Source organism: Lethenteron reissneri, chromosome 42 (assembly GCF_015708825.2).
Source record: "Lethenteron reissneri isolate LAM-NWPU_2019-01 chromosome 42, ASM1570882v1, whole genome shotgun sequence".
In the NCBI taxonomy this organism is placed as follows: Eukaryota; Metazoa; Chordata; class Hyperoartia; order Petromyzontiformes; family Petromyzontidae; genus Lethenteron; species Lethenteron reissneri.
Window position 1 is genome coordinate 6,940,759 of NC_083820.1, and position 15,165 is coordinate 6,955,923.

The 15,165-nt window shown below is 47.8% G+C and overlaps 1 protein-coding gene across 1 annotated transcript; it reads left to right on the top strand.

Moving 5' to 3' along the window:
* The first annotated feature begins 5,354 nt into the window (after nucleotides 1-5,354).
* LOC133353017 (F-box only protein 43-like) lies at nucleotides 5,355-15,021 on the top strand. Its single transcript, XM_061569079.1, has 5 exons — nucleotides 5,355-6,957; nucleotides 8,651-8,851; nucleotides 9,475-9,583; nucleotides 10,021-10,245; nucleotides 10,562-15,021. The coding sequence occupies exons 1-5, from the start codon at nucleotides 5,378-5,380 to the stop codon at nucleotides 10,808-10,810; spliced, it is 2,364 nt and encodes a 787-aa protein (XP_061425063.1). The 5' UTR covers nucleotides 5,355-5,377; the 3' UTR covers nucleotides 10,811-15,021.
* The last annotated feature ends 144 nt before the right edge of the window (nucleotides 15,022-15,165 follow it).

Sequence of the window (15,165 nt, forward strand, 5' to 3'; positions counted from 1 at the left end):
ACGTGATCTTGCTCCCTCCCTGTCTCCTCCCTTCTCCCTCCATCTCCTCTCTCCCTCCCACCCTCTCTCCTCCCTCCTCTCCTACCTCCCCCTTACCAACCCTCTCCTCCCCCATCCCTCTCCCTCCCCTCCCCTGAAACAACAACCGCCATTCGCCACTAAGTGGCGGTGACGTCACCACGACGCTTGTGCCAGGCCATGTGCATGTTGAGGCCACGTGAAGTGTCGAACGCCCGCTGGCAGGAGATCACGGGGCAGACCCAGCAGGTGCCACGGGTCGACTGACTGAGATGACCGAGATGACTGGCTGATGCACCACCTGTGCCCCCCCACTCGCCAACTTCGCTGTGTTTTAGCCACCCGGCTCTCCGCTCGTTGTTGTGAGCGCCGCTGCTTCCGCCCTCCGTTGTTGCTGGAGGGCGACTGCCTCCAACTTGCCCAAGTAGCGTCCTTCACGAGCCTCCTCCACTGAGGCCGATCTTGACACCACTGGTACCAGTCATCGGCAAGTCCACTCAGCTCCACGTCCTCCTGTACCACATCACTCCATCTCTTCTCTAGCCCGTGCAACGCCCGTTTAGCCCCCTTGATCCGGCCGAACAAAAGCTGAATAGGCATGCGGTGGCTGGGCATGCGGGCTACATGACCCAGCCAACACAGCCTTGCCTGCCGGAAGAGCTCACCGATGGGACTTGCCCAGATCTTTCTAGGATTTGTGAGCTCCTTCACAATCCAGCCTGGTTAAACCCAGGATGGATCGTAGGCAGGCCAGCCCTAAATGTTTCTAACCGGCGAAGATGCTCCATTAGGGGGGTCCACGTTTCGCAAGCGTAGAGAAGGGATGGAATGACCGTGGCCGAGAAGACCTGACGCTTCTGCGGAGCGAAAGATCAGGTAGCTTCCACACAGCGTTACGCCACCGATGAAAATATATTGCTGCTCGACTGATTCTGAATGAGACCTCTGCTGTCAAACCGGAGTCTGGTCATGAGCACACTGCCCAGGTATGGGAAACTCTCCACTCTCTCCACCAACTGCCCCATCACCGATTGGGAGTTGGTGGGTGGGTTGCCCGATGGTACAAAATACCCAGGGCAGGTGCTTAGTTTTGGTGGGGCTGATGGTAAGGGCCCCACCTCTTAGTAGCACCCTCCAGGTTTCAGCAGCAGCGGCCTCCAACTCCTCCTCTGAGTGAGCGGCAATTACCAGATCCTCGGCATACATAACGTGGAAGGGAAATAATACAATAATATAAAACCAATAAATTCTCACGACGTTTCGATTGCAACACCAAGCAATCATCATCAGATGTGAAAACCACAGCAAGAAAAAAAACGCCACTTTTTCAAGAACAATTCTTGCTGTGGGTTTTCACACCTGATGATGTTGCTTGTGTTGCAATCGAAACGTCGTGAGAATAAAATTTTATTATTTTATTATTTCCCCTCTACGTGACTTTACCGAAAGAACCAAGAATATGAATCCATGCAGTCACGAAAGCTTTAAAATCGAAAATACATAACGTGGTTGACCTCTAGATTTGAAATTTTCGTGACTACAAGGATTCATACTCTTTGGTTTTTTTCGGTAAAGTCACGTAGGTAAACATTTTTTAATAAATTAAATCACGACGTTTCGGGCGCAACACAAGCGTCCTTAATTTTTTACCTACGTAACTTTACCGAAAAAACAAAAATGTGTGGTTGACCTCCCCCATTCCCTCCCACATCCTCCCACCCCCCTCCCGATCCACCTCCCCTCCCACCCCCTCCCCTCCCCTCCCCCTCCCTCTCCCTCCCCCTCCCCTACCACCTCCCCTCCCCCTCCCTCCCACCCACCCCCTCCCCTAACCACCTCACCTCTCTCCCCCTACCCACCTCCCTCCCCCCTCCCACCCCTCCCCGCCCCCTCTCCCTCCCCCCACCCCCTCCCTACCCACCTCCCCTCGCACCCCCTCCCCTACCCACCTCCTCTCGCACCCCCTCCCTACCCACCTCTCCCCCCTCTCTCTCCTCCCAACGTGGCACAGACATTCTAAAAGGGGGCGTGGCGGAGGCGCGCGTGTGTGCGATCCCATTGGTTCACGCGCACGACGCCTCGACCAATCGCGCGCTCTCGATACGGAATTTGAAATGTAACGGAAGCGGCGCAAAGGGCGCCGAGGTTTGTTTCTTTAGCGGCGCCGTCTCGAAAATGTTTTTAAATCTTGTTCTACTAATTCACCGCAGCAAAAGTGGACTTTTAACACGAGTTGTTTTTTCTTACACAATGTGATTCTGACGAGGTAAGACAACGTTTTCTTTTTTTTCAAACTAAATATAAAATTGCTGAAGATTTAGCTCCGGCTGCGAGCCGCTCCGAGTTTGTTTACAATGTGTCAGTCGGTATCGTTACCTTGGAGCAAACCTTGCGTGGGCTTATTCACGTTAACTTGTTAAAGGGGTAATGCTTATAAATATATACTTTAAGTGATGTATACTGTTATGGAATGATGATGAATGTCCTGGGTTCGTACATTGCGATGCACGTGTAGTACTGCTGAAGTGTATTGTACATACATAATATACATAATCCTGTGTTTGTTAATTAGTTTTACTTACTATCGTTCTTACGGTCAATAAGTTGCGTGCTAAACTCTTAAAGGACAAAGTGAGTGCGTACACTAACACAGTACACGTTGTACTGTGCGTGGTGCCCGCTATTTGCACTGTACACAATCTATAATTATAATCAAAGTTTAGCAAACTTATTCATTGTGAGGTACCGCAGAATGGGTTGGTCTCCTGGTCTATATTATACTGCTAAACGTTATCACATGGATGCTGTAGCGTGATTAACTACAGTCGATACATGCGTTTTAAAGTAAACATTACCAGCAAAGTATATCTCATTTACTCTACATTACGTGTGTATAAACCACAAATAATATAATAATCATACGTAGATCATGAAGTATTGTTTGTTAATCACGGGGGTCAATGAGGGCGGCTGGGGGGGGTTGAGAGACCAGGTTTAAGGTATCATCCCTCTCCGGGTATCCAACTAGGGTTGTCGGCTTCTTAGTACACAACATTATTCACCTTACAATGAACTCAGTTGATTGTACAATGTTTACATCATATTCTTGGTTCTTTCGGTAAAGTCACGTAGAAGGGAAATAATAAAATGATATAAATATAAACAATAAAAATTCTCACGACGTTTCGACTGCAACACAAGCAATCATCATCAGGTGTGAAATCCACAGAAAGAACATTATCTTGTTTTATATTTATATTATTTTATTGTTTCCCTTCTACGTGACTTTACCGAAAAAACCAAGAAGATGAATCCCTGCAGTCACGAAAGCTTTAAATCAAAATGATTGTACAATGTTTACATCACTTGTACCTGATTGATTTGTGGATTACATTGTCGTCATTTATGATGTAATTATCGTGATGTAATCGTCGCAGTGTAAGCGCCAGCATTATTCATTTCGATTGAAAGCATCATAAGAAGCCTCTTTGCAAATTAAAGAACCCCCAACAGATTGAAAGACGAATAGGCTAAAATATAGGATGATGCGTTTATGAACTCCCCACTGAAATAAGAGAAACATTGTGAAAACATCACTGAATTTTTCCCACCAATCACAACAAGCTTAATAGTCAGCTCTTGACCAAAATCACTATTAAATCGCTCGTTAAGAAGGAAGATTATTGGAAATTATTGTGGCATTCATAAATGCGTCGACCTGTTTGGTACATAACGCGTGTAATATTGTAATCCTGAACGGTTTACAAGAGCATGGTGATGTGGCTTGTTTAACACGTCCTGGAGCAATTAATATACAAACCCTAACACCACCACGCCAATTATCATCATTATTGACGTGCTTCATTCTGTGCTGATGGTTGCATTAAATTAATGGGGTCTCCGATATCGGTACCACGTGTAAGTTAGTTTAACACGTATGCTTTCGCGACCAACATCATCTATGATGGAGGTTAGATCGCGTAAACATATAAATATGGCTTGGGCCCCGCAGTTATATAAATATACATTTACGTGATTTAACCTAAAAAAAACTTCTATTATGGACGTGTAAGTTAATTAGCACGTAGGACATTTAAATCCGAGAATAATAAATTACCGCATTGGCAGCTGATCTGCGAAATGTATTCCGCAGCACTGATCATCAAGCCTAAGCAGAGTAAATCTATTGCAGTTGAAGTAGTTCACTCTGATTTAAAGCTTTCGTGACTGCAGGGATTCATCTCCTTGGTTATTTCGGTAAAGTCACGTAGAAGGGAAATAATAAAATAATGAAAATACTATTTAATAAAAAAAATCGGACGCTGTCTTTCCGACAGCCCTGTTCTTCACCTGAAGGATGGCTGCTTGCGTTGTGGCCGAAACGTCGTGAGAATTGCATTTTATTGTTTCATTTTTATTATTTCATTATTTCCCTTCTACGTGACTTTACCGAAAGAACCAAGAAGAAGGGGGGGGGGGGGGGTCTCAAAGTCATATTATGCCCGTGCATTATGTAGGATTAGCAGCAACAAAGGGAGGAGGTAGGGTTAACGTGACTTTACCGAAAGAACCAAGAAGATGAATCCCTGCAGTCACGAAAGCTTTAAATCGAAACCAAGAAGATAGTTCACTCTGACTCAGCCGCTGCTCGTCTCAGCGTTACGATTGGCTACCGGAGTCGGCTCGCTCGCTCCGAGACGCTTGGCCCAATCGGCTTATGTGCACTAGAAAGTGCGAATTGTAGCCTGGTAGGGGCTTGGTTGGACCCTTGTCTGTTGTAGAAAATGTAATCGTGCTCGTTGCGCGGGCAAGCCCCCGCGTCCCAAAGGCGCCGAATTTGAAATTTGAGGCGCCAAAAATAAACCCCGTGGCGTAAGTCTGTAGCGGCGGTGTTGCTATGGGTTAGCAACGCCATCGCAATTCACTCTGCACGATCTGAACGTACAGCGGTGGGGCTTTGGGGCTTTGCTCATGCACCGTTAGATCTGCCTGCATTATATTAAGACCGGTTTATTGTGCAGTAATATATATTTGCAGGGTAAAGTTTTTTTTCTGCAATATTTTGCTGTCTTTTCTTGGATTTTCTGTTTGCACTCAGTTACATATTCACTTTAATATGTTTTTTGTTTGTTGCGGTTGCACCCGATTCAAGAGCCGAATGGCTCACAGGGCTATACCTAATAAATGAACTTGAACTTGAAAATAAAAAAAATTCCTCCTGGTTTGAGTGTTGGGTAAATCTGAACAGCAGATTAAAAAGCATTTGACTTTTTCACATGGCTACGCATTTGTTAACCCGAGCTCATTTGTTGCCTCTTGTATTTTTGTTCAGGCAACGTGGACTAGAGGGTGCTCCAGAATGTCATCGAGGCCAGAGTGGCTGATTGGGCTGGCCCAGCGGGCCCCCCCACCACGTCCCCAGCCGTGCAACTCTTCGCCGGCACTGACCCGTGGAGGGAAGCGCGAGTCCAGCGTGAGCCCCAGGGCCGTGACGCAGCTCCCCGTGGCCAAGACGCGGCGGCCTCAGCACTCAAAAGCGGTCCCGCGCCACAACAGGGATGATGGCATCAAGCCCGACAGGACCTACAGCGATACATGCAGCCACACGGACCCGAGTGGCCTTGAGGACGAGGAGGGCTTCTGTGACGATGAGAGGCGTGCGCTGGACCGTACGGCGGTGCACGAGGACTCGGGCCTGGGCTCCAGCGTCACTAACGACAGCAAGGTGTCCCGTGAGGCAGGCGACGAGGGGTTGGATGCTCCGGGCAGCTCTGTCAGAAGTTGCCCGGGATCAGACGCGAGCGTGGTGGCGTGGTCCCAAACATCCATGGACTTGGACGACTCTCCCTTCCTGCCGGCTGTGACGAGCAGCTGGAAGCGAGACGAGGACTCTGCGGATTCGGCGAAATCCCGCCGACATAACTTTGCTGCAGGGGAGCGTAACACCCTGGATGAACTTTTGGGCAAAAAGGCAGAGGCCGTCGACAGCGGCGTGGGCAAGGGGACAGAATGTGGTGGTACCGTGGACACGCGGCGACTGGATGTGTCCGGCCATGTTGCCCTCCCCAACGCCAGCTTGTTCTCGCCAACTACGGAGAAACGAGACTCTGGAATCGGACTCACGCCGAACTCCTCCATCCTCGACTACGACGACGGCGACACGAGCGGCCGCGACTGTCTGGATGGTGCCCGCGCCTCGACGTCGCTCTCGCCGCGATTCCTGAAGACGCCGCAGCCAAACCGCAGGGGCCGCGAGCGCGGCGCCAGTTCCGTGTTCCGCACGCCAGTGACGGCGCTCACGCGCACGTTCAACCTGGACCTGTCATCCCCCAGCGGCTTGTGGTGCTCTCCCTTACTGGGCGACAAGGACGCGGTGCCATGTTCTCCTGTGGTGGACGACGACAGCAGCTTTCGCTGCGTTTTCTCGGAAAGGCGCTGCATCGTTACGGAGGGCGGCAGCGACGCGGATGAGCGCAGCCTGGACAGCTCGGGCGACGACCTGACGCCGGACCTGTGGCAACGTAGCCGCAGACTCGGCCGCTTGCAGCGCCTCTCTACCATCCGCGAGGCCGGCTCCCAGTCGGACGTCGATGACGGCCGGGCCAACGTACAGGTGGCGCGGCACGCGAAGGAGGCGGCGGCGGCGGTGTCCGGCTCACCGAGCTGCCATCGAGTGGTGAACACGCGCAGCCAGCAGAGGATGGTCACAGCGAGAGATGGCGTCAAAGGTGCCTTGAGAAACGCCGCCGTGCACACGCCGCCCCCGTGCGTGTCGCGTGATGCCACGCCACCGCCCGCTGGGATGGTGAGCGCCGATGCGGTGCTCACGCCCGCCCTGAGGCTGCAGCAGGAAGTGGCGTGGCGGTTCCGTCAGGGCCTGCAGGAGACCACGCCTGTGGGGGCTTCGGATCGAGCATCGACGTCAGCGTGGAGGCACAGGTACCCATAGGGCATCGTGACTCTCCGGTGCTGTTAATGTTGTTTCAGGGTGTTCTTGAGAGGCCACTCTAAGCACATTTCATCTATTAAGATCGATATTTTTTCATAGTATTTTTAATTTTCTTATTTTATCTCAATTCAGCAATTTTTGGCATGTCATAAGACATAATCCATTGGTAACTTTCTGAGCAATGCACCTCTTTGTGTGAAAGAATAGCTCACGGAATCAGATACCACAAAGTTACCTCTGGTCCACATAGTTGGGGGCAGCACTTTCCCACCTGTGCTATCACTGAAAATATTTTGAATTCTCAGTGCTTGGAATTGTCAAATTTAGTGAACAACCAAATTTTATGCTGTCTTTTTGTTCAGTCTTTGGTTCTTCCACCAAGATCAGGAACTCTCTGCCCTTGAGATCCCAGTTTTATAACAGGCTGCTGGCTGGACTACAACCCCATGATCTCAGCAGTTCCAGCTCCAAGTTCTGACCTGAGCCACCCAGTCACCGCCTAAAATAGATATATATTTTTTATGCTAAAAATACGTGAATTGAATCCTACCTTTTAGGATTGACCCTTTACATTCAACACAAAAGATTTTCTGCTGTTACACTGAGGCTAGCGGAGCGAACATAATTATACTAAAAAAGTCTGAAGCAATCCAAACGAGGTAGTTAAAGCAAGACGATAAGTAATATTTTTTTTAAACACGCTTTAATGAAATGTACCGTACAAGTAATGGCAGAACTCCACGACTCCAGGAAGTGGCCCCGAAGCTTGCCATAACGTAAGGGACTGGTGATTTACAGCCAACGTGAGTTGATTGTGGACAATTAGACCCAAGCCGAAACATAAGATATAAAAAAGATTGTTTAAAAAAAATATAACAAATTTTTTATGATAGAATATAGTATTGTCATCAGTATGACATACGTATACCAAGTTTGCAGTCGATACATTGGGAAGTGGGGTAAAATTGAGTTACAAGATTTGAGGATACGACAACAGACAGAGTTGAGGATACAACAGACAGTGTGAGTTAAATAAAAGCGTGTAAAAAGAGAAAATAATCAGATCGTGAAACATGATTTGTGATATTCAGCAGATCACCATGGCTGTGGAAATGCCAACTAAATAAAGCAATCTATGTTTTATATGGAGCGTCCTTTATTAACCCTGCAAATATTCACTGCTGCGGGTCGAGGGTGGTCATGCAAAAAAAATATCTGTCTTGTGTTTAGTGTGCTGTAACAAGCAGGTGTGCTCGACTGTTTAGTTTGGATAGCATCCAGAGGGCTTTACAATAACCATATTTCATTCTCAAAGCATTTAAATTCTGCTGGACTATTTGATTTAAATGTGGGATTTGGAAACCAGATTAAGAGAACTTACACGTGAAAGACATAAACGCTAAAAAAATAGTCGTCTACATCAGGCCCCTGAGGCATAAGGCAGCAGCAGTAAGCATCGTTGGCTCTGCTTTAGTGATGATTCCTCACATTTTTGGTGTGTACTATTAAACTATAAAATCCACTTGCAGGTTTAGTCTCGCAAAAACGCATACAACCAACCAAGCGGTGACTGGCACTGGCGTCCTTATGGTGGTTGCTCGCCGAACAATCGCATTGGAACGTGCCACGTGGTTTGAACGTTCGCGCGTGCTGATTGGTTCTCCCGTTTCTTTCCAACGGCAGCCCCGCGCAGCTCAATGACGTGATGAAGCAGGCGCTCGCATCCGTGCCCGTCGCCCTGAGGGAGAGCCCCTCGCTCAAGCAACTCATTGGACGTAAGATGGGCTGCAAGTCTCTCGACATAATCGCCGCGCTGGAGGAGAAGGGCCTCAAGCGCGTGGTGTGCCAGCTGCTTGGGTACCTGTCGGCGGCGGACCATGACAGGTAAGCAATTGGTGGGGACCACGGGAGGCTGCTCTGGCCACAAGAGGAAATTATCTATTTAGACTCGCTCCCCCCTCCCCTTCTCTATGGTCATAGCAGTTAATTTACCATACTTTACCACACTGTGTCATCAGGTGGGACCGTCACAGCCAGATTTGCTGTATCAATACATGGGCTGCAAGATTTGCTGTATCAATACAGCAAATCTGGCTGTGACGGTCCCACCTGATGACGGAGACTTGTGTTGCCTCCGAAACGTCGTGATTTTTATTATTTTATTTTTATTAATTTTAATTTCATTGTTTTACCTACGTGACTTTACCGAAAAAACTAAGAGTATGAATCCTTGCAGTCACGAAAGCTTCAAATCTAGAATTTACCACACTGGTCAGTGCCGGTTGGTGAAGGGTCCCCAGGACTGCTTGAGATATCGATTCTCACGTATGTTATCTGCTGCCAGGTTCATTGTGTAGTGTGCTTACTCCTGTGCTACTGCTTCACCACTTCTAATAGCAATATTGCTATTTATTTGCCCAATAAAGTCTCACAACTCGGGACTACTAACTCTGTTGTAGGGACAGGTGAAAGGCACACGTGGCTAAGTGGTATGTGTTTTGCGGCAGGTTGCGCAAAGTGAGCGCAGTGTGGCGCGCTGTCGTGGACCGGGAGCGGGCGCTGAGGCTCTTGCCAGAGGAGGAGACTCCCAAATCAGTGCCCGTGATCTGGCACAAGGTACGTATGGGGGCAGTGAGCGTCAATGACTCCAGCTGCTTAGTGTGCGGCCACGCAGAAGTCGCGTCATTTCCGTGAGGCTTGAGCTGATTTTACACTTATTGATGTGAATTGAAAGTAATCAATTCTCAGAACCGTGTTATAACAACGCAGTACAACACGGCACAACACGGCAAAATCTGAATGCAATGTGATGTCAGCTGTAGCCATGCACAGTGCTCCATAGGTGGCACTAAACCCATTCTACTTAAAGCACACATTAGGAATCTTCATTTATCCTGGAGATGTCAAAGTCGGGAAAAGGTCACATGACAATTAGCCAATGACCATATTCAGCCCATGATCCATCCACTGAAATCTATTGCAGTGGGGCAGCAGTGGAGACTTTCGTTGTGGGTTGCTTGAGCGTAACCTCGTTGTCACTCTTCCCTCCCCAGGAGAACGAGCTCAACCCGTCGGCGGGCGAGGACGTGGCCGGCACACGTTGGCACCAGGCGGTGCGGCCCGTGCTGTCGGCGGTGCAGTGCATAGGCGTGAACGCGGCGACAGTGCCCAGGGGCAGTCCCTTGGCACCGTCCGGTCAAAGCCTCGCGACACCATCGCCCACGAATAGGCAGGCAGCGAGCAGCAGAGCAAGCAGCCAGCACGAGCGCTTCATGGCGGTATGGAGACACTTATAGTGATTCTGTTATGTGATGAAAAAATACGAATAAGCTTTTCCCCTATTCTGACAATAAAACAGGTGTTAGGATGTTCAAATAGATACCTACTGCAAGGCATCAAGCCTGCATTAACCACACATACTTGTGTAAAAGCATGAAATATTACTGTCAATTCACCTTAATTTATTTTAACTCGAATGCTTGATGTTAAATTCTGTCAGTAGAAGTAGAAACTAGGTGCCTCCACTTCAGATACGATAATATATCCCTTAAATGCTTTGTCATCACGCCCTTTTCTCATTGTCCACCGCCACAGGTGGGCCGCACGCTCAACAGCGACGAGTTGCTGCGCAAGTGCCCGCGCTGCCAGTCTCCGGCGCGCTTGCGCTGCGCGGAGGAGCGGGCGGTGTGCACGCGGGAGTCGTGCGCGTACGACTTCTGCGCAATCTGCCAGTGCCTGTGGCACGGGGCACGCCCGTGCAGTCCCGCGCAGACGGCTCGCCGGGGGCCGATGGAGGCGCTGCCCGGCACCAAGCAGAGCAAGCGCAACCTAAGGCGGCTGTGACACAGGGCCTGGGGTTGGTGGTGGTGGGGAGGAGTAGAGCTGCCAACTCGACCGTTTTATTTCTTCCACCGAGAGATGTTTGAATGCGCCACACCGGCTATGGTCACAACCCCAGCCACCGCCACCACGCCCCCCCCCCCACCGCCCCCCAACCTGGAAACGCCTGTGGACACCTGAAGTCGACCAGGTTAGGTCTATGGATTCGGTGCCTGCGTCGCCTTGGTATTGTTGGCCTCTCAACTAGGTCATTGACTACTTTTATCGAGGACTAGGTGAGAGATTGAGATGAATGTCTCTATTGCTAGTGTGACCTGAGTAAGCTACATTAGTTTTGTTGTATATATTTTTTAGTGTTCCCAGTTTTATTGCAAATTGTGGTGCAATGTCATGTGACGGAGTATCCATTCGTTATTCAGAGCAGTGCCTATGTATGTATGTATGTTGAACTTCTTTCGCACCGTACGTAGCCAACCATTGGGGAAGGACGACTAACTAAATACAAAAAGCAGTCCTAAAGGAATGAGTTTTACATTTAGAAATGAAAGAACATAGGATCCAGCTGCTTGTGAGATCCCTTCAATTGATGATCTCGCCACACAACCAGCACGCACAACACTTCTTTATCGCACGTTCTGCTGTAGAGATGTTCATCGTATGCCGATCAAACCGAAATGTTTAATTCTCAGAGCTGGAAATTTGGAAAATTACGTGAAAAGCCAAATATAATGATGGTTTTCGTGCAGTCATTGGTGGCTGGCTGAGACCCATCGGCTGGCTGCACATGAGAGTCCAGTTTAATCATTGGGTGGTTGGAACTTCCGTTTCAAATCCACAATCAGTAATACCGGCTGCAATACTACAACCATCCCAGCTACCTCCAAGGGAGTCACCATTGAGTGGCACAAAAAACTAGTTTATTGGGGTACTGTAGTGAAACATTTGCTTGACAACTGCACCAAATAGTACCTGGCGGAGATCTGATGAAAACAGGGGTTCTTCTATATCCTGGTGCTTATTTTAGGAGGACGAAACCTTCATTTAACTTTTTTTAGCGAAGTTATGGGAGAAAAATTGGAAATTATTTTTTTGGGTCAACCGGATGATGAGAGAACCCCCCATGCCTAAGTGGGTATTTGGGCATCTATATTCAACGTTTGAAAAGGTTAATATGCCCAAAGTCTTAGTTCAGGAAACAATGGATCTTGGATATGCCAACAACGGTTGGAATGGAAAAATGCTACAACCATGAAATTAGTGCATCCTCATAAATGCAGTCTTTATCAATGAATTGGACTTGAGGAAACACAAATGGCACGTTGATAATATTACAAACTTCCACAAATAACCTAAGAGGTATGAATGCGTCATCTCGTTATTATTGCGATGCAAAAATCCAACCAGTACGTGATCATGGACTGGTTTCATTGCTCCATCTCCTCCAAGGTTATCTCCCTCGGACCCTTTTCCTATTTCTTGGTTGTTAATACATTCCTATTCTTGACCATTGTTCATTATCCTTTTGAGCAAAGTGTCAAGCCTGCTCAAGTCCACATTCTCAATAGTTTGGCTAATGTCATTAGCTTGGCATATGTTCTCTCATCCCCGTGCTCCCCTTTCTGGCTCCCGATGTAAGTTTAAGCATGCAAATCGGTTATGCAGTTATGTTTTCGATTCGCTCAAGGTAACATGGATCGTTTCTTGTACACTGTGCCTTCACCATTATAATGCGAGTGTCGGTGCGGCAATTTTAAAGGCGGCTATGTGAGTTGTTAGAAGCTTAGGAATTTGCCCTTCCTTGCCGGCCCACGGCTGTCCTTCGTAATAACCACTGACATGTCATTTAAACAAATAATTATACCTGCACCCCTCCATCACTCTGGCTCAAGGCAATGCGAATGCTCGGCCTCACTGCTTTTTCATACAATGTGTTAACTTACCTGTGCTATGCATTATATGCTGTACATATCAGATTATGATGGCAAACGCGGTTAAATGAAGTGAATGCCAAGGGCTCATGAATTTCGATTCGACCTATGAGATGGTCACCTCCTTTCGCCAAATAGGTTCAGAAGGTGGCATTTTCAGGAAGAAGAAGAAACGAGGCCTTGTGGTCTAACGAACGTGAATATAATGTGAATCGCAGGCTGCGTGTGTACGCACGCGCCCGTGTCTCTCCTGCTCCCATCGCGTGGCTCGGGATGGAGTCGGATTTTAAAGCGCATCGCTGAAGAATTCCTGGCGCCGACGTGCGGAGGGGAAGTTGGCCGTGTCGTCGCGAATGCGTTGGGCAGCTGGCGCCTCGTTTGCACTGGAAAATAGACTGCACATCTGTCGGCGCTGTATTGCTGATGCTCGCGGGATGACAAATACTGCACGACCACGATCGCGATCGACAAACGGCGCCTTTGCGCGAAGCGTTACGCGGAATGGAACGGTGCTAACATGGCTGTCGTTTCCGGCGTGTCTCCTTCGAGCACGGAGGAACATTGGGAACGTTTGCCATCTTGCCACTGAATACCGTCACTTTATTAGGAAGAATTTGTTGATTGCAGTCGTTGAAGTGTTCTCTGTCATTGCCTCAAGGCCAGTTGGTGGGTTGGCGGCAGTTGATGAGATGTTATGAGGTTAAGAAACTTAACGGTGGCCACCCGCTTGGCACGGTGTTAATCACGGTCGTGCAAAGCAGTTGTCGTGATTACCCAGCGGTAGCTGGCGATAATCTCCTTAAGAGCCAGCTGCTGTCACAGTATACAGGCTGCGGACACTGTGGACAAAGCGAGTGACACTGCACACGATGTTACAAATGTTCAAAGGGTGACGTTCTGAAGGGAGTTGACATTCTGCGCCCTGTCTGTAGCAATGAAGACTGACCAGCATTGGAACTGATGTGCGTGTATACAGCACTGTTTTGGCAATCCCTATGTAAATCGCAGCGAGCGTCACCCGATGTGCTTAGGATAAGGATGACACGTGCATTAATGCTTTATGTATATAAGCCTGCAATCGTATTCGCATGTACGGTGTAAACTTGAACGTTTGTATATGCCTAGTTAGTGTTTGTAAAGGTTTTTCTTCTGAGTTTTTGGTTAATCTGGATCATCTGGTTTCTGTCGATCGAGAGGGGTCACACGCGCAGCTTAATTTTCCCAAGGTCTTGTTTACAATTTGAACGCAAATTTTAATCCCATAGTCCACATTTAAACGAATATTTATGTGATCAAGATGCTGTGAATGGCCCAGTGCCTCCCACGTAGTTACTGCAACAGTAACAACTATAAAGCCCCATTTTAACCATTAAATATCGCCAATTGTTTTATTGTTAATGTCCACACCATGGCTCAGAATAACGGATTAGTCATTTTAATCTGTTAGTTTTTTGCTTATTGAATAGTATTCCCTCTCTGAACCGTTCCGGAGATGCTGGTGAATAGCAAATGTGGCGGAGAATGAAAACCTATCATTTTAATTAATGACCTTAAATAATCAATCTCGTCACTTTATCACATTCTTCCTCGGTCACTTGATCTCATCACTTTGTCTCGATGCAGTCGTGCAGCGTTCCAGATGCGATTCAACGGATAGCCCAAAGTCACGGACAACATTCGTGAATAGCGAGGGAATGCTGTGTTTAATGTTGTAGAGTCGACTTCTGACATTCCTTTTGCCATGTGCCTTATACGCGTGTGTGTCTGAGACGGGCAGTTTTCCATCTACAGCCTGCATCTCTGGCTTGCCAGGTTGACCGACCCTTGTTCTGCTTTGGCTCGCCCCACTCGGCCTTTTACGTGAAAGACCGTGACAAACACTTTCAAGTGAAACCGTTTATAATAGTTGTAAAATTATATTGCCCACCAACCCTGCGGTCGGTCAGAGCTTTGCAGCATTTGAGAAATAAGTAAGTTTGTAACCTTTTTCTATGCAATGATTAGTCCTATTGGTTGCAATAAACTTGCTTAGTTCTCTTAATCTAAAATGGATCTGGAGGCATGGCTTTGGACTTTATTTTAATGGTTGGATTTGAAGCTGAAAAACTGCGAGTATGAGAGGGCCACTCGTGACACGTGGTGAATGTATTTTGTATATTTTTTACAATCACTTTTTTAATGTGTTCTTTGTGTTGCCGTGAATGCTTAAAGAAATCCGAGTGAAGGTTTTTTTTAATGAATTTATGACGTGTGATATTGTACCTTAATTTACAGCGTGCAGTTTTAATAAAGTGTCATTAAATTTCGATTTAACGCTTTCGTGACTGCATGGATTCATATTCTTGGTTCTTTCGGTCAAGTCACGGAGAAGGGAAATAATAAAATATAAAGTGTCATTCATTTCCTTTGGTGGTAATGGCCGTGAATTGT

What these genes read in the sequence shown, in the direction of transcription:
- LOC133353017 (XM_061569079.1), top strand. Translation starts at nt 5,378, where the DNA reads ATGTCATCGAGGCCAGAGTGGCTGATTGGGCTGGCCCAGCGGGCCCCC. An exon ending in TGCCCGTGATCTGGCACAAG is followed by an intron (nt 9,584 to 10,020) that starts GTACGTATGGGG and finishes TTCCCTCCCCAG; the next exon opens with GAGAACGAGCTCAACCCGTC. An exon ending in AGCACGAGCGCTTCATGGCG is followed by an intron (nt 10,246 to 10,561) that starts GTATGGAGACAC and finishes CCACCGCCACAG; the next exon opens with GTGGGCCGCACGCTCAACAG.